Source organism: Stegodyphus dumicola, chromosome 9 (assembly GCF_044657685.1).
Source record: "Stegodyphus dumicola isolate Sdum_Otavi_A_Nest chromosome 9, ASM4465768v1".
Classification (NCBI taxonomy): Eukaryota; Metazoa; Arthropoda; class Arachnida; order Araneae; family Eresidae; genus Stegodyphus; species Stegodyphus dumicola.
Genome location: NC_140776.1, coordinates 129,369,973 through 129,389,575, shown reverse-complemented (window position 1 = coordinate 129,389,575; position 19,603 = coordinate 129,369,973). Strand labels below are relative to the sequence as shown.

General features: G+C 31.7%; 1 protein-coding gene across 1 annotated transcript in view; it reads left to right on the top strand.

Annotated features, from left to right (window-relative positions):
• Positions 1–19,603, top strand: part of LOC118190865 (protein NipSnap-like) — a 34,050-nt gene that overhangs the window by 2,851 nt on the left and 11,596 nt on the right. The window contains exons 3-8 of the mRNA XM_035361652.2: positions 12,208–12,253; positions 13,362–13,453; positions 14,618–14,829; positions 17,573–17,604; positions 17,718–17,806; positions 18,155–18,238. Of these exons, the coding sequence (XP_035217543.1) occupies positions 12,208–12,253; positions 13,362–13,453; positions 14,618–14,829; positions 17,573–17,604; positions 17,718–17,806; positions 18,155–18,238 (555 nt within the window). The remainder of the gene's footprint in view (positions 1–12,207; positions 12,254–13,361; positions 13,454–14,617; positions 14,830–17,572; positions 17,605–17,717; positions 17,807–18,154; positions 18,239–19,603) is intronic.

Sequence of the window (19,603 nt, the reverse complement as noted above, 5' to 3'; positions counted from 1 at the left end):
TGTACAAGTGGGGGCTGACAATCTTGCAAGCCAATTCACTCGACGAGCCTTACCGATCCTATGTTGAGATACTTTTTGAATATAATTTCGAACACCTACTTGGATGATGATCATCTGTTTTTGTTCTTCCTTCTTGGTTTCCACTGCACTAAGCATAATAAACATATATTCCTAAACAGTTTGTGTCCTTCCTTTCTAGTGTTTCGTGTTGTCACTGCCGTGTCAGGAAATCATTTCTAACCATGCATTGCTGTGTGTTTTTCCATCATGTAGGTGTACTTTATTTCTCCTGAAAGTTTGTAACTGATTTGCTGAAACAGCTTGTATATTTAGGAGCTTTTCAATAACTTAAACTCAGATAATACTTACATGGTATAATTTTTTCAGGCTAATCTGCTAGAGTGTATTTTTAAAATTAATCTCGCCTTAAATTTACTGTTGTTTATTATAATTATGTAAAAGGTATTTTATTATGTTCGTTGGACAATATAAAGGAGTAGTTGTTAGCTAAAGCGCACAAGAAATTAATTAATTTTGTTTAAGCTACAATTTTTGATTTTATAAGGGCAAGATTCAAGTTTAAAACATATTAGTAAAAGAAATGTGATCTGATATTTATCTGAATTTAATAATTATTTTATGTCTAAATGTATTTTAATACACTTTTGAAAAGCAGTAGTCCTGTATCTGTCAGCCATAGATTTACTTTATTTCCTGAATTAAAAGAGGAAATATATAGTTTGTGTAAAGATAGATTTAAAGAAAAAAAAAAAAAAAAAAATTTTTTTTTTTTTATCTGAGCAATGTTTGTATTAAGGTAAAACGAAAATTGGTAATTTTTGGCTATTGGCCAGCAAGCCACAATTTCAAGATGGCCGCTACTCAAAACCAAAATAACAAGTCAAAGAATTGCACAAACTTGGCATTGCGTACTGACTTGACTTTGTCCACGTACACATCAATCTATTTTTATTTAAAAATCGAAGGAGCCCCCAATTGTACACTAGAGTCAAACAAAAATATATGATCTCAATAAACTGCATTTTAAATCAAACAATGAAATATCATAAAAAAGTACTACACAGAGGAAATATCCACTTACCTTATTTAGAAATTTCTATGCCTTCACTCTGTGACACATAAAATTCCTTTACAGCATTCAAAAACTTTCCTCAAACCATGTTCCCTTTCTAATCGAACTCTTTATATGGTGAGCATTTGGACCTTTCTTGCAACAAACCCATTCAAAGACATCTTTATGTTTGACCATGCACATTTCCTTCGTGCAAACAGGACACTTATAATTCCATTGAATTACGTTTAGCAAAGTTTCAATTCTCCTGTCCTTAACCACTTCCAAAAAAAAAAAAAAAAACACTTCCTGTCGGTAGTTCTTTACAACCAAACACCCATTTTACTACCAGCAGCCATTTTATGATGCAAAGCACACACTACACAATGCAAAAATAAGTCCTTACAAGTATTTTCCCATCAGTCAAATTCACTGCAATCACGCAACCAATCATAGCATAATAGGGTTTAAATCATAAAGAAAACAGTGAAATAACATAAAGAAAATACGTATTATAGTATCTACACACTACACAAAGGAAATAATCCACTTACCTTATTTAGAAATCTCTGTCTTCAGTCTGTGGCACAGAAAATTCTTTAACAGCATCCAAAAACTTTCCTCAAACCATGTTCCCTTTCTAATGAACACTTTATATGGTGAGCATTTGAGCCTTTCTTGCAGCAAACCTATTCAAAGCCATCTGAACGATCTTTACGTTCAACTATACACATTTCCTTCATGCAAACAGGACACTTATAATTCCGTTGAATTACATCCAGCAAAGTTTCATTTTTTCTGTCCTTAACCACTTCAAAAAATACTTTCTGCTCTCGTTCTATACAACTAAACACCTAGTTTACCAGCGGCAGCCATTTTATGATGCAAAGCACATAATATGCAATACAGAAATAAGCTCTTACAGATATTTTCCCATCGGTCAAATTCACTGCAGTCACACAACCAATCACATCATAATAGGGTTTCCATAACATTCAACTACTCAGATTACCATAAATGAAACAATTTGCCGATTATCCAAGGGGTACACTAAAATATAAGCTAACCCTTATTAATTATATTTTATTCATAAATGTATTATAATTGTCATTTTGAATTGGAGTAAAATTGAACAATGTGTAAAGTTTTCCCTTTTTGCATTAATTAAAATATATACGTGTGACAGTTTTTTTAAAAAAATAATTGGGAATAATTTTTTGTAATAATTGTCCCTTAAAACTTTATTCACATTTTGTGACTAAATGTTTAGTATCAAATCTTTAGGCTGGCATTTTTCATAAGGAATCCTTCACGAAGATATTTTTCTTTTAGAATTTGAAGTACTGTACAATAGTTCAGTTATCCATTCCAATCTGATATTTTTATGTAAATATAAATTAAAATTTTACATTCGTTAAAGGTTAAATAAAAAATATGTTTTTATAATATAGGTTATGTATTTGTATGTCTCATATTGTAAGGACAAGATGAAATTTTGTTAAAATAATAGATCATTGATAATTTGATTAGTAAAAATTTATAATACTTTATTTTGGTTGACATATTGAATACATTAAATCAAATATAATATGTGTCTTTATAATTAATGTATATGATAATATAATTTGTATATGTGTGAGAGAGAAATAATACTTGAGTGGATGCATTGGAAATTAATCCTTTCAAATGTCAGTTAGTAATCAAGTGGCTGCAACCATGGAATGTTGGTACTTCATCTGAAGTTCTATTCCTGGTAACTGAATGAGCTGGCTGCATGACTTTTTCCCATATTCAATATAAATGTTATTTTACCATAGAATGTGTTTCATGAAAGCAGGAATGTTCGTAGCAGATAGTCTTTGCATGCTTTGTCATGATTAATAAACACAAATCATTCTTTCAAAATATTGCTTGTGAAACTTTTATATCCAATTTTCCCTCCTACAGTGAGATTAAATTTTATGCTTTGCAATACACTGGTCATCAAAATTGAAGGATAATGACAAACATAAAATATAACTGATACTCAATGAAAAATTATTAACAGAAATTTATACAAAGCATTAGTTAACATAAATTACAGTCTTTGGCACTTGATTATTCACAAAATATTGAAATTAAAACAAAATTTATGGGAAATAGAAAATGAGGCAAAAATTAAATCGCCTCTTGTGAAAGAATTTTTTTTTTTTTTTTTAATTTGGTGTATGGTAACTTTGGACACATATGCATACCTCACATCTTGATTTCATACACTTTAGTGTATATTATGTGTTAAATGTTGATCAAGTCTTGTAGAATTGCACACCACTCTTCTAAAAGTGCACTTTTCATCGCATGGAGCGTCCGAGAAGGAATTTGGCATGCTGAACTCTCTCATCTAAGGCATCCCACACATACTGAATTTTAAAGTATATTTGAAAGTCAGATGAGTATGGTGACCAATCCATTCAAGTGATATAGTGATATCTTCGGTTTCCAAGTGTTCTGGCACCATGTGTGCTCGATGAAGGCAGCTATGGCCAATTCATTCAAGTGATATCTTCGGTTTACAACCATTCTGACACCACCTGTGCTCGATGAAGCCAAGCATTGTCATCCATTAGCAGAAACCTTCGGCTAAGTGTTCTAACTTGGGGTTTCAATATTTTGGAGCAGTTACAGAATCTTATGAAATATATGCAGCTTGATGCGGCCATTTATCATGATATCTTTCTAAACCATTAAACTCCGCCACGGAAACTGGATATATCACAGACAAGGGAAGGTGAGTGGCATGTTCCTCCCTTTTCCAGATCAAAACACGTCTAGAATCACTGTTCAGATTATATCTAGACTCGTCAGTATTCTGTCCAGTCATCTTGATTCCATTGAACATGACGACAGCACCAATTTAAACAGGCCTTTCTCAAAGCTGGAGTGATTGGGACATAAACTATTGGTTTTCTCGCATACAGTCCAACGTTGTTAAGCCTTTGTGCAGCAGTAGAAAAGCTAATTTGTGTTCCTGTGGCAACCCGAAGCTCTAAAACCAAATCTCTTGTAGTTCTTACACTGTTTCTTCTGATTGACAGCGGCAGAAAATAGTCTTCTGGCGCAGTTATTGCATGTCAGCCTTGACCAGGCTGTCTGTTAACTCATCAAGCACTTAAAAAAGGGCTCCAAACTCTTGATATAACACTTTGAGGGATTTTCAAATCTTGTATGATATGCATTTGTGTTTGACCTCTCTCACTTCTACCAATTATTTCCACTTTTGACCTTCACTTAAATGATGCCTTAATGCCTTTTCATTTAAATGATACTGAATACTCATCACTCCAGAAAACAGATTCACTTTAAATAACACTAGAGACCAGAATTCCAACTTGCCTCTATTGCATACCTCGTTGTTGATCACTGAATTTGCATATTTCTGGCACTAGTGTATGCACGGAGATGCAATTTTCTGTTCAGTTGTATTTAATTAATATAAATAATTACAGCATTGGGCATAGGTTGCAATATTAACTTTGAGCATATTTTTTCTTATTATCCTTTGATTTTGATGATCACTGTATTTAGCTAATATTCAGGTAAATATGTAAGATACCTTCTTGTATATATAAACTGTAGTCTGTTGCTTTAGACGAACGGGCTGTCTGCATGAGTGCTTACATGGTTTTCCCCATGTGTAACGTGTATACGAGCCAGTTTCCCTTAGAAAGTCCTCCACGAAGGCATCCCTTTCCTTAGGTAGATAGTCCTCGAGGCTTTGCCGTAATTAAATAACCTAACCTAACCTGTTACTTTAGAATAGGCAGCTCAAGATTCTTTGAACCAGCTTGCCATATAACCAGTGTGACAACAGCTGATCCTCTAATTTTTTTTTTCCCCTTCACCTTGTTGTTGTTTCATGTATTTTGCTTTGTGAAAATCACATGAGTGAAGTCTGAGTTGAAATACAGTCTCAAGTGAGGTAGAGAAAGCAAGTGCTGTAGAGTAATAATGACATGCTTTATGATCGTAAACGAAAGAGGGCTGTAAAGCTCTTGACGTGCCAACTTTAAAGTAACAGATCATATCATTATCGTTTTCTGCTAAAACATAATATAATGTCATGTTTTATGTATAATTAAAGTATGTATTATGCATAATTCCTCCTGACAATCCCTCATCCAAACCCATTCTGAGTCTTTCTAAGTTAAATGATATAAGGGATTTGTGACTGTCGCTAAATTTGGGCAAAATTTCCGATGAAAATTAACTAATCCCAAAAAACTTTGAATTTCCTGGATATTTCTGGGTCTGAAGGTTCTGGAAATCACTGATATTTTTTCATCGATTTTATGTAAATCATTAGCATCAATTTTGTGACCTAAAAATTGTATCTGATCCTGAAAAAAATTACTCTTCTCCAAATTTAATTTAATCCACGAGTTTTATATTTTTTGAAGAAATTTTGTAAGGTATTTAAATGTGCATCGTTATCAGATCCTGTTATTTGTGAATCATTCATAAAGACTTCACACTCTTCCATCCCTTGGAATATTCTGTCAATATAATGTTGCAACATTGCTGCCACTGCATTTAGCTCAAACATTAATCTCTTACTACTTGAATATAATCCCTTCTGTATGTTTATTGTTAGCAATTTTTTAACCTCTGGGTTTACTTTCATTTATAAGCATACTTAAAATCAATTTTTGTAAAAAGCTTTTTCTCACTGAAGCATGAAAATATTTCTTCAATGGTTGGGAAAAGGTATTTATGCTTAATGATATTTGGATTTACTGTCACCCAGTAATCGGCACACAGTCATATAGAGCTGTGCGGCTTAGCTGCTGGTACTACCTGAGTTGCCCATTCCAGTTGTGTCACCCTTTTTGATTATATCCTCCTTTTCCAAGCAATAAATTTCTTTTATCTGTCCTGCCTTTTAATGCAAATGCTACTCGCCTAGCTCTACAAAATTTTGGTTTTAACCATCTGAGCACCATGCCTGGCATTATCCGGTCATGAAAAGTTTTGTTCCTTTATTAGCTTATAATTTAAGATATTTTGTTTTCTCACTTTCTTTAATAATGTAAATATCATCTTAATGAATGTAAGTTTATGAAAATAGAGACTAAAATAAGTAGTTATACAAATTCAATTAATAAATGCTGTTTGAATACCAGTCTTCATGACAGATCTAAAATCCTACATCGCTCAGAGGTTTAATTCAATTTGAACCTCATAATTTTCTGTCACAAATCTCTTTATATTGTTCTAAAACTTTGTTTAAACTACTTTTTTGAGAGGCAGAAATTGTCTTAATTGAGGTCCAATTTAAATTTGTCTCTGAAAGCCAATTGTGACCAAATATTATATCAAGGTTTTCTTTAAAAATATAAAGATTTAAGTTTTTATTTTGACCTTTATATTCTACATTAACTGTAGTAAATCCTAAAGGTATCAATTTTTAACCATCATTATGTTTTAAATACTAAAACTATTTGTATTTTGAATTTTATTTTTTGAAATTTTTAAAACTCATTACCGATCCTGCACACCCTGTGTCCGGTTCCAATGGCTGCCAATTTTCCTTCTATGTTCACTTGGATCATTATGGACGGCTTCCTATTTTTTAACCTCACTGGAATTTTTGCCGTTTATAGGAACCGTGTCTTCATTTTATATATCAAACTGTTTTTGTTCTTCCTTCTTACTTTTAGCATTATAGCATGCTCTTTCAATGTGCTCAATTAACTTAAAAAATCAGTAGATATTTGTCTTAAATTTACAAGAATTTCTATCATGGTCACATCTCATGCATCACAAATACATTTTACCTCTAGCACTCTTAGCTGAAAAGTTTTGTTTTTTAACCTTTTGTTTTGGAGTGACCGACTTAGATTTATCTTTATTCTTGGCCCTGAACCTTATGTCCACGTTTCCTAATTATTTAGTTTGCACCTTTTAATGCTTTCTCCATTGCCAGAGCTATTTTAAAAGTATCATCTAAATTTGGGGTCTTCAAACGGTGGCCCGCGGAAGGCATTTTAGTAACCCCCACATTTGAATTTAAAGAAAAATTGCCTTGTCAGCTTTTTGTCATGGAAAAAAACTTTTTCTTTTCGTCTTATTCTTGATACTTAAAACATTTTATTGACATGCCTAATATTATTTGAGATAAAATTTTCTGAAAATGAGGAATGTCTCAAAAATTTCACTTTATCTTATATAAATGCTTCACCACAGCGAATAAAGAATCTGAAAATAGTGTTCATGTTAGTTACATGATAACAGGAAAAAAAAATTGCTAAGAGTGGAAAACCCTTTGCTGATGGAGAATTTGTAAAAGAATGTCTTCAGAGTGCAGTTGATGGGCTTTGTCCATCACAGACTCAAGTCATATAAAATATTAGATTGTCTGGTGTGACAGAGCGAGACGCATAGAGCATCTCCCAACAGATATATTCAGTTAATTAAAATCCAAATGCAAAAAATTTAAGTTTTATTCTGTAGCGATGGATGAATCAACAGATACTGCACAAGTAGAATTAGTCAGTGTCGTTGCACTTAAAGGTGCATGAGGAACAGATTTGCATTCTAGTCTGACACAAACTTTGGATAAATGTGACTTAGACTTCAGTATCTGCTATAACCATGGATGGTGCTAAATCTATGACTGGAGAGAAAATAGGAGTAACATTACTCAAGTCTAATGTGCACGCAAGTGGAAATAATACTGTGATGACTTTCTAATGCATCATCTACCAAGAAAATTTGTGCAAGAAGTCCTTCTCAAACTTAGAACATATGATAAATGTTGTTGTAAAAGTGGTTAATTTCATTCGGTCTAAAGGACTTAATCACAGGCAATTTCAACAGTTAAGTGATTTGGAAGCTGAATATGGTAATATTGTGCATTACGTGGAAATACGTTGGTTGAGCCGAAGAAAGATGCTTCAGCGCCTGTTTTCTTAGAAGAGCGAAGTTCAACAATTCATGGAATTTAAAGAAAAATCTATTCACGAGTTCAGTGTCGAGAAATGGTTGAGAGACTTTGCATTTCTTGTCGATATTATAGTTCATCTCAAAGATTTGAACTACCGCTTGCTGAGAAAAGATGTACTTATTCATAATCTTTATTACTTTGTGAAAGTTTTTCAGAAAAAATTAATCCTATGAGAAAATCAGTTGCTAAATAAGAATTCCACTCACTTCCAAAATTGATGGAGTGTATGAAGAACTGTACAATGTGGAATTCAAATAATTATGTACAAGGCATTTTAAATTCGAAAGAGGAATTCAAAAGCAGATTTTCCAATTTTCGTGAAAATGAAATTTTTATAAGAATGTTCTACTTGCCATTTTCAATAGACGTTGGAAGTGTTCCACCTGAACTTCAATTAAAATTTATAGATTTACAGCGTGACTTCGAAGTACATGACCGAAGACAAGTATCCTTGAATTCATAAACATGCATTCTTCATGTCTTCTATGTTTGGCAGTACCTACAGCTTTTTAGTAAAATGAAAATCCGAAAATCTAAAACAAGAACATGGCTGACAGACAAGCATTTGGAGGAAACTTTACAAATTGCAATAACACGGATTAAACCGGATACTGAAGTAAGTAAAACCAATGATCAAGCAATCCAATCAAGTAACCATTGTAATTTGTAACATCGTTCTCTACAATCATTTTTATACTTTTTTCCCCCCATTGTTAAAAAAAGTTGCAAAATATTTTCATTCGATTTCCATTTGACGTTTTGGAGCCAATGTATGTGCATACAAATCTGTAACACTATGTCTTAGCTTAGAATTCATCGTAGTCTTGCAAAAGAAACCTCCTTTTTTTTATATAAATTTTCTGACTACACTTTTTTTTTTTTTTTTTTTTGGATAGACATGTGGCCCATGGATCTTTATGAATTTATTGATGTGGCCCTTGAGCGTGAAAGGTTGAAGACCCCTAATCTAAATTAATATAATACTGCTCAAAAATTATATGTAGAATAATCCTATCTCTTAGCCCACTAACAAACACATCCCACAGCATCCTATTTAGCATGTTCCGATCGTAAGCACATGATATGGTGAGTGATCCTAACCTTTTATATGTTAATTGTCCCCCCCCCTTTGTGCTCTATTCAATTTGAAAATGCATGTCTGCTAGGTATTATAAGTGGCTTAGGATTTAAATGGTTCCTTAATGTTGTTTTTAACACATCATAATCTTTATCGGAAGGATTATCAGGAGCCAGCAAGATTTTTTTAAAAGACTATATATTTTTCCAGACAAACTAGAAATCAGTACTTTCCCACATTTATCTCTTGAAACATTTTGCATATCTAAGCAACTTTCAGATCTTTCTAAAAATGCATCAAATTAATAAAATTATTAAATAAATATCGTGTTTGTTATATTTTTCGAACTTAACGGAAAGTTTCGAATTATCAGTTCGTGGAGTAATAACTGAAGTAAGTTTGTCCATGAGAGCTTTATTTTGCTCTGTCAATTCAGTTACAAGCTGCTGCATGTTTAATTCAATCAAAAAAAATAACTATAAAACTTTTACTTTGAGGCTGTCTTCAGAAAATTCCTTATCCGAAACCAAACGTGATTATCCGGTCGCTATAAAGCTTTTCGCTTTCCCTCTTCTTTTTGTTACTTTACTTTTTTGCAGCTATCATCACCAGTTTGTTGGGTTGTCATTATATATTCATTTCACAAGACACTTTTATTTATACAGAAAACATCCTCTCTGTATTAACCCCCTACAAAACCAAAACCAACTTTTTTAGTCTCAATACCAGTTCACACTCGCTTGGCGTGCGAGTTCTGCTTTTGATTATGATTAAGTCCTGTAATTTCAATATACCACAATGAGCACCACAGTTAGACTGAATAGGACTGGGATAGCATAGTATTCTCCGATAAGAGTAGCTTCAATCTCTCATTGGCTTGTAAATGCCATCTAATCTGGCTTAAGAGTGGTACTGCTTATTGTTCAGATAATAACCCAAAAAAGGGGACCAATGCATGATGTGGTAGTATGGTATGGGCCGACATCATGATCAATGGCTGCTTGCCCCTACATGTGCTTGCAGCTGGGACTGTGACCAGCCAATAATAGACTGATGCAGTTTTATTGTCTCATGTTCGCTGTTTTCTTTTTTTTTTTTTTTAATAAATTTGATATTTTAGTACAGTCAAAAGTCGTTAATCCGGACTCGTCGGGACTTTGGCGATTCGGGATTATAGATCATCAGTTTAAATCTGGTAAGATGGCATACAGAAATTATAAAATTAAAAATATGAAACCGTAATTTATGAAATAAAGAACAATTATGATCTAAAGGGTATCAAAATTTACAAAAAGAAAAAGCTTAATATTTATTTGTTTATTTTATTAAACATTTCTTTCATTGTAAGTTGTTTAAGTTGCTTCGTTTCATGTGATAATACTTTCTCTTTAATTCTATTAAACAGACATAATTTCTTGTTTAGTTACGAAGTTCCGCTGTTCAAGTCCTATAATTGCTGAGTCGAGAATACCGACTAATTTGTCAATCGAAATTTTTTCGTTTTCAATAACCTCTGCGTCACTTTCTTCACTATGGGAAGTGAATTATAATGACGAGGAACTTGATTTAAATCATATCAAAGACGGAGTACATCGAGATGAAATACTGCATTTAGTAAGGAATTATAAGCCAAATAAAATAAAAACATCTGCCCTGAAGATAAGGATAGTGCTGACAGATCAACTTCCAATTCATTGTTCGCCGCGTCGTTTCCCTCCCCCCGCAGAGCAGCGTGAAATTGAAAAATATATTTTGGAATGATTAGATAATCAAAGGATATGCCTTTATCCATTTTTTGCAGCAATTCCACTTTCTGTTTAATGGACTTCGAAACATACTTTCGCTTTGTAGATCCTTTACATATTAGTAAATATATATCAGAAATTCTATTTGACATAATCAAAAGTTCAATCTTACTTTTATAAAATTGCTCTAACAGTCTACAAAAAATAATAAGTCGGATCTAATTCGAAGATTAAGGAACAACACAATCTGCAACATTAACTGAATTAGATACTTTTAGCTTAGCTTATACCGTCCATTGTACATTAAACTTGCATGCGCACACACATATTCGCAGCCGTAAAGGTCTTACATGCACACGTAAACGCCTATGCACATGCGTCAACGTGACGCATGCGCAGAAAGTTTGTAGCTTTGAGGTCCGAATTAACGACTTTTGACTGTATGTACTATGTATGCTACACTATCTGGAATGTTTTTTGTATTTATTCCTGGGCGGCTTAAAAACTCGCCAAGGCTGGTGGATTGTATGCTGATGACCATTCTTCAGAATCGGAATCATCTGAATCTGGACTTGAATCAGAACTGTGTGAAATTCTTGGTCAGAAAAAAAGTCCTAGGATGTTATATAATTTGATCATCACTAAGCTCCTAGCAGGAATAATTCGACAAACTATCTGTACACAATTCTTCATCACATTCTATTCTGCCATGGTTCATTTTTAGGATTTTATCATAAAAAAAAAATCATTTTGTCACCTAGTAAATCTATCAATATTTCTTAGAATTTTTTGTTTCCCACACTTTAGTAACAATCTGAACAAAGCGAGTTTAGTTGTTTTTTCTTTAAGTGTGTTAATTTTATTTTATAAGTAGGCATGCAATTATTTTTAATAACATTAGTGGATAAGGATCATTGATTGCTATTTATTATATGCCAGGACTTAATCATTGCTTCCAAACAAGGCTGGCTTTCTAACTTTTGATTTTAAGCACTTTGGTAGAAGCTTACCTGCTCTGTTCCCAAGTAGTATTGGCAGCCAAGATTTCCATGTTCTGTGGAAAAGAAATGGAGCTGACACCCCTTGAATTATTTCCTTTTTACACTAAAAATTAGTTCTGTACTTTCGTATTAAATCAATTTATTAAGAATGTGATTGAAATTACATTATTTCTTGATACTTTTGTGCCAATAGTTTTTCATGCTACCTGTGAAGAGTATACATGCTATATTTATGTAAAATGAATGTCTAACATGTAAAAACTATGTGCTCATGCTGAATAAAACTAATGAGTCATTTTGTATTCAGAATTTATAATTTTTTATTTCAGTTCATGATGTAAAGCCAGACTGCATCGAACCATACTTAAAAGAATAGTAAGTAGTGGATAAAATTTCCTTAAACTGCTTACACTTTAAGTACTTTTCATAGAAAATACTGATTGTTTGGTACTATCTTATTATCGACTCGGCCACTGAAAAGTCCTGAATTCATTGCTGACTTTGAGACTAGTTGAAAACTCATAGCCAATTAATTTTTCACCAGAATGCTTGCCATCCCTAAATTTTACTGCTGGACTTGCATTCTAAATTACAAAAAGTTTTATCTCATAATTTCTGCTGCCCACTGTGACTACATCAGTTGCACCAGCCCTGATTTAACAAAGCATATAATCTGACTTAAATTTTGGAGTTTTATGAATAGCTCATTGAAATATGAAATAAAGTAACCAATGAAGCACACTAAAATACAAACTATTAGTATTGGTATTGAGTGCCACGTACCATGATCACAGAATTGCCAATTAATACTTTTATTTAACTAAATTATTTCTTTTTAATAATAATTTCTATAGGTACATTTCTTTACGAATTTTGTGATATATTAAAAAGGTAAAGTAACACAAGGAATTGATAAAATTGCAAAAATTCACGAAATTGTAGGCATAAATTTTAGTAGCACAGGTTTTTCAAAAGTAGCAAATATGAGAAAACCACATGATCTGATAGCTCTGTGTATAAGTACCAAACACTATATTAAAATTAAGTTTCATCTTTTATTGGAAATTTTTTGAATTTATGGAGAAATTAGAAATTTAGCAATTTCATATGAACATTAAAGACAACTTTGGGCAAGAAAGTATGGAACAAATGAAGGACTTCTACTAAATAACTTAGGTTGTTCATGGTACACTGAGCAAAAAGAAAATAATTGTAATAGTGAATGTATACCTAGCATCTGCTGAAGAAGTTGGTATCTGGCTGTCTATTTAATATATTTCTGTTAGAAGGGGTCATGTAAAAAATAATTAAAAATGAACTGAGTATTTAGAAAAAATTGTGAAATAAAACTAATGAGGACAATTTGACAGGGCAGTTTTTCTGTGTCATTTGAACAGTAATTGATTTGTCTGTGTATGTGCTTGAATTATAAGAATTTCTTGTCATATTTTTCCCTATATTTCTGTGTTCCTCTTTTTTCCAGTGAAGCTTTAACCCAGACTTTACAGAAAAAGTCCGAACAGACAGAATTAGTGGGAAGCTGGCGAGTGGAAATTGGAAATCAAGATCAATTTAGTAACATTAATCATGTTATAATTACTATAATATGCACTGATATTGTAATTATTATTATTTGTGAATTATGCTTGTCTGGTCTGTCATCTGGTCATTTTTAAAATTTTCAATATTTAGCCTTAAATTAATGTTTTAGAAAAGTTTTATGCATCCTGAGGAAATATGACAGATATCTGTCTTCTTGAAGGTGCAGAATATTTTGATGAAAATTAGATTTAAATTCATTAATCTGTTATTCCTTCTTAAAACAATAGCTAATATTTCATTTAGGGAGGTGGTTTTTGTCTCTTGTAACCTTATCCCTACTTTGTAAGCTATTACTATAAATACAGTTGCACTTTGCATAATAAACATAATCATTCAATGATAATATTGAGGGATACTGTTTCCCATAGTTTAATATGACAACCATTTCAAAACTATGCTGAACACAAACCAGAATCATGAAGCATATTAAAAAGATTTCAAGGGATATTAAAAACATCATCAGTATTGAAAATGCCAAGAATTAATTAATTTTTAAGTTATAAAAAATGTAAAGGATTCTATATATAGTATATAAAGCTGTTATTTAAAACCGGTAAAACTATTAACGAGCTAAAATGAATTATCATATAGTTTAGAGAACTACAGATTAAATAATTCTCTTTAAAAACTTCATTTAAGCTTTTATCTCACAAATAATAGCAGTGCAGGGTGCCTTTGATAAACTGATAAAGATAATGGCTTTTGACAAAGCAATTTTTTTATTTGAATCCATTTTATAGATGCACATGCATTAATTATTTGTGATATAAAATTACAGTTGGATTTTTGTAAAGAGAATTATTTAATCTTTTGTCTTTATTAAACTATAAATGATTGTTCTTCTTTTAGCTCATTAATGGTTTTGTGAGTTTTAAATACAAGTTTCAAACCAATTAAGTTTTTTTTAATAAAAAATTTTTAGCTGACAAACAAAAGTGCTACATAAATGCAGAGTATATATATGAAAATAATGCAGAAGAAGCTCATCAATGAATTTTTTTTTAAACGAAAATTTATTTATTGTGAAATACTTGTATAGTTGAAGTTAGATTCAAATTTATTTAAATTGTAAATGCCTTCTAATTTCTAATGTCCTTTAAAATTTCTATTTTATTTGCAAAACTTTTTATATTTCAGTCCATATATGGAGATATAACAAAGGCTATGTAAATGCAAATGAAGTATTGTCATTGTTCCGTGAAGATCAAGAGCTTCTTTCCTTGTCGAAGAGTCTAGTCAAGAACATTATATCTCGAACGAATCAGTATATGCTGCCATTCAGTTACTGGGGTGATCCTGAGCCTCAGAATCGTAATAGCATGTATGAAATTAGGTCATATGTTTTAAAAGTATGTATGTTATTCACAGTATTTTCATGTTATTGGTATTTTAATCATACCAAAATTCAGTAGGTTCTAAATATGAAATTTCAAGCTTTCAAGATATTGCGTGTTTTTTCCTTCTTTGAAATGTCTGTTATTTCAGAATTGTATCCATGATAAATCAGCAGTATTGCCAGTGATACATAAGACCTTACATATATCTCTAGTATTAAAAAAGTAATTTTACCAGGACTTCATTTTTGGTACAATTTTTTGCAAAAAAAAAAAAAAAATTTGTTAGTGTGCAAAAAGTCTCCTCCCACACAAAAGCTTATGTTATGCCATGAACATCATTAATAACATTTATTTCTAATAATGTAGAATTATTAAAATACCTTTTTATGTTTAAAAAAAAAGAAGAAGAAGAAGAAAGAAAGAGAAACAACTTATTTTGAGTTAGCAAGAGTAGGCTCTTTTTTTTTTTTTTAGAAGTAAAATATTTGTGAGATTCCTGCTACCCCCTTTTTGTAATTGTTTTGTCTAAATTTGTTATGGTAATCTTTAGTATAGCAAGTATAACATAACTGCAATGGGTACTCCTTGTTATCAGGACCAAATTCAGAAATGTATGTATGTATGTCCATGTGTGTGTATACACATATACATTCACATACATATATATAGACATTTCTGAATCTGATCCTGTTAATAGAAGAGTACCCTGCAATATAATAAGAAAAAATTTTAAATTTTGATAAAAGTGATTAAAATCAGTTTGTAAGTATTTTTGAAGAATTCCATGAAATTAAAAATGTGTGTATGAAATACCAGATTGTTGAATATTTTATAGAATGCTTTTTGTCAGTTTTATTATGTACATTGATTGAATTTTGAAGGTTGACCTCTGCAGAGAAGCAAATTTACTTTTCATAACAATTTTTAGCATAATTGAAATCTTAAATTATACATTAATACTTGAGGATTTCATAAAAAAAGTTGTCATACTTTTCATAAATGTAGTAATATGCATTTTATGATTTTAACAGTCATATTGTATATTGCTAATGAATTTCATTACTGCCGTCTTTTTTTTATTTGTGTGAACTATTTATCAATATATATTATAAGGTGTGGCTATTAATTTCCAGGACTGCTCTAATAACACCAGAACAGATGATGTGAAAAACGTAACCTTTTAATATGTTTCGAAGTAATCCGCATCTACCGTAATACACTTCTGTGCTCGGCTGTATAAGTTGTGGAAACAACTTTTAAAGTCCTTTTTTGGAAGGCTCTTCAATGTCAACGTCACATTCTTCTTGATGTCTTCAACATCCACAAAGTGTATTCCTTTGATCACAGTTTTTAGTTTGGGAAACAAAAAGAAGTCTGTGGAGGGCAGGTCAGGAGAGTATGGCAGATGATGCAGCTCCACGACCTCATGCTTGACCAAAAACCTCTTCACTGGGAACGCAATGTGGGGGTGGGCGTTATCATGCAACATAATATCAACATTGATGAGCCTTCCAAAAGAGGACTTTAAAAGTCGTTTCCACAACTTATACAGGGCCCACCAGTGGCCCAGCGGTAAAGTCGCTGAACACTGGTAGTTCAGTCCGAGGTTCGAATCCCACGAATAAGCTGGCTGCATGGGCGTTTTCGTGGTTTTCTCCATGTATAACGTGTATACCAGACAGTTTCCCTTAGAAAGTCCTCCACAAAGGTATCCCTCCCCTTAGGCAGATAGCCCTTGTGTGCTTTGCCATAACTCAACACACACACCACAACTTATACAGCCGAGCACAGAAGTGTATTACGACGGATGGGGATTACTTCGAAACATATTAAAAGGTTACGTTTTTCACATCATCTGTTCTGGTGTTATTAGAGCAGTCCTGGAAATGTATATAACTGGTACTAATATATTTTTCCATCGACCACGAAAGTTAGCAAATATACTGCCACAACTGTACCAACAATTCTGGTGAATGTTTGAAGGAAAAAACTGCTCTTTAGTTAGTTACATAATCACTCTATATTTAATTATGTATTTAGCAAATACAGGTTTCAAATATGGCTCCTAAACTTAAATAACTGCAAGCTCAAGCTTTGACATTTATCTGACAAAGGGTTTCATTAAAACTAGCATGACTCTAACTAACTACATTAATTAAACAAGCACTAGTTTAGCATCAAACTAGCTAACTAGCACTAAAAAATTGGTAATAAAATGTAAAATAACAAAACTGGCACATCCTTTATGAACACAATACTGCATAAATTCACTTAAATACAAATCTAATTGTTGTGCTCTTCAACAATGTTTTTTATTGAACTATTTTGATGAATTCTGAAGTCTGTGAATGTTTTGAATATGAGATCTGTGTAACCAATCCTGCTATATTGAAAATTCTCCAGTGCTTGCCATTCTGTAGAAGCAGGTCCCAAGTTTATTCCTTTTAACATATAACTTCCTTATGAAGCATAAACATAACTTTGCTTACTGAAGATCAAGGTTGCATAAAAGCAAAGCAAAGCTTTTATGAGTGCATTATGATGTTGCACTTATGCATTATTACCTATAAACTGAACAGTTTAGTGACATTATTGAAAATTTTCAACAACAAAATATTCAAGTACTATATAATCTTTTTATTTTGGTTAAAGAGATTGAAAATAATACTTCTGATATGATTTTTGCCCAATTATTTCACATGAAATGTGTGTAATTTTATATTCATGCATTCTAGAAGTGTAATTTATCTTTCAGCCTGGTACTATGATAGAATGGGGTAATAATTGGTAAGTCTTTTATTTATAGCATATGTTCAGTTATGTTTCTTAATGTGATTAAACATGATGTAAATCAGTGTTGTTATCTTGAACCTGTATTAATTTCAATTATTTTTAACTAGGGCCAGAGGAATAAGTTATAGGAAAAGTAGTGCAGTTGCTGGATTTTTTTCTCAAATTGGCCAACTTTATATGGTTCATCATATTTGGAGTAAGTTTCTTTTTTAATTTAAGAGTATTTCCCATTAATATATTTCCCTCCCAAACGGTATGCAAATATTTCATGTATGCATAAGTCAGGACATCCCCAAAACTATGAAAATTTTAAAGAAAATTACTAACATTAGTACTAATTTATGGAATGAGTTCTTGTTTGATGTTTTAGAAATGTCAAAATTATTCATAAAAATCATATATTTCTTATTAATTTAATTATGGTTAATCATGTTAATTTGTTTGATTTGCATCAAAATGGATTTCTATAGTGTGCCTTCTTTTTTATGTAGTTAAACAAGTAATTTTGTTAATTTTCTTAAAAATATAATCTCTCCCTTTTCAGGTTATAAAGATCTGTTGAGTAGGAAAGAAATTCGAGAAGCAGCTTGGAGGAAACCTGGCTGGGATGAATGCGTTGCTTACACTGGTGTGTAAAATATGTTTAATTTATTGTTATTTGCATGAAGATTAAAAGTTAAATTTAGTTTATTGCTATATTCTGCTTATTCAACAATTAGAGACCAGATTATATTTGACAATTGGAAATCATTTTAATGATGAGCTTACAAATGCTTCTGATTTCTAGAAAATGTTCTAGAAAACATTCTAAAAACAGTTATGTAGATTATATGTATGCATAGTGATATAGATTAAATATATGGAAAAACCGTATAATGTACTTTATGTAGAGTGTGATACTTCTTTCGCAATTTGAAGCTAACTCCATTGATGAACACAGCAATAATTTTTATTTAACACTCAAAAAGGTGTCATACAAACAAGAAGAGAAAACATATTCTAACATTTAAAAATAAAATAAATACATTCTTCACGTGGCTGTCGAGCTTGTGTTTCAAACATTGCCTTTAACATATACCTTAATGTTCATCTATTTAAATTATTTATTTTAAATTGCAAGATTTTAATAACAATATTTAAAGCTGTTACAACCTCTCCCCCCAACGGAGAGACTTTTTCCAAAGGGAAAAGTTCTGTAAAATTCTAAAGTTTATGAGCTCGGCCTCCTCAATTATTTTAAGAGAAAGTAATTTCTCTCATAAGTTCCAAAGTTTAAACCAAAATTTTAAGTTTTCAACAAATAGTTTTACACCACATTTAAATAGAATGTGAATAATAAGAAAATGAACAGTATTAAAATTAGTCTTCCTTTTTTTCTTAACAGCGCCTAGATCTCTTCCATGTTGGACCAGTTCCTCGGCTATAATTCACAGCAAAGGCTTTCTTCAGTTCATCTGTGCCTTTTGGATAATATTCAATTGCCATTTGCTTTCGACAGTTGTTTTCTTCATCTATTATTAGCACCTTTGATATTAAATCGAAAACAAAAGAATGATGATAAAGTTGCATTGCAAAAGGATTTTCAATATTAACTTCTTTTATCATTTTTCAAATTTTCGTGAACATCTTCGAATTTATGTGTGATCGATTTATAGGTAGATGTGACAGTTTGCTGCACAAATGTGCACAGGCCATGGGAAAATTTAAAAAGTTCGGAAACAAAAATTGAAAAGACGCAAACAAAAAAGTAAAGGAAAAACAATAAAATAAATTCTTCTTTTCACATAGTAATTTCTTTTCGACATTTTATCTTGCACATTTAATTCAGTTTCTGCACTTTCAGGAATTATATGTACGCCATTACTTTCAACCTTTTTTGAGTCAATGTATAATACTTTCACAAGAGCATCATCTTCCATGTTTAATTCTGGTAATTTAATTTCTTCTTCAAAGACATCTCTGGATGCTTCAATTTCTTCCTCCATCGGTTCCA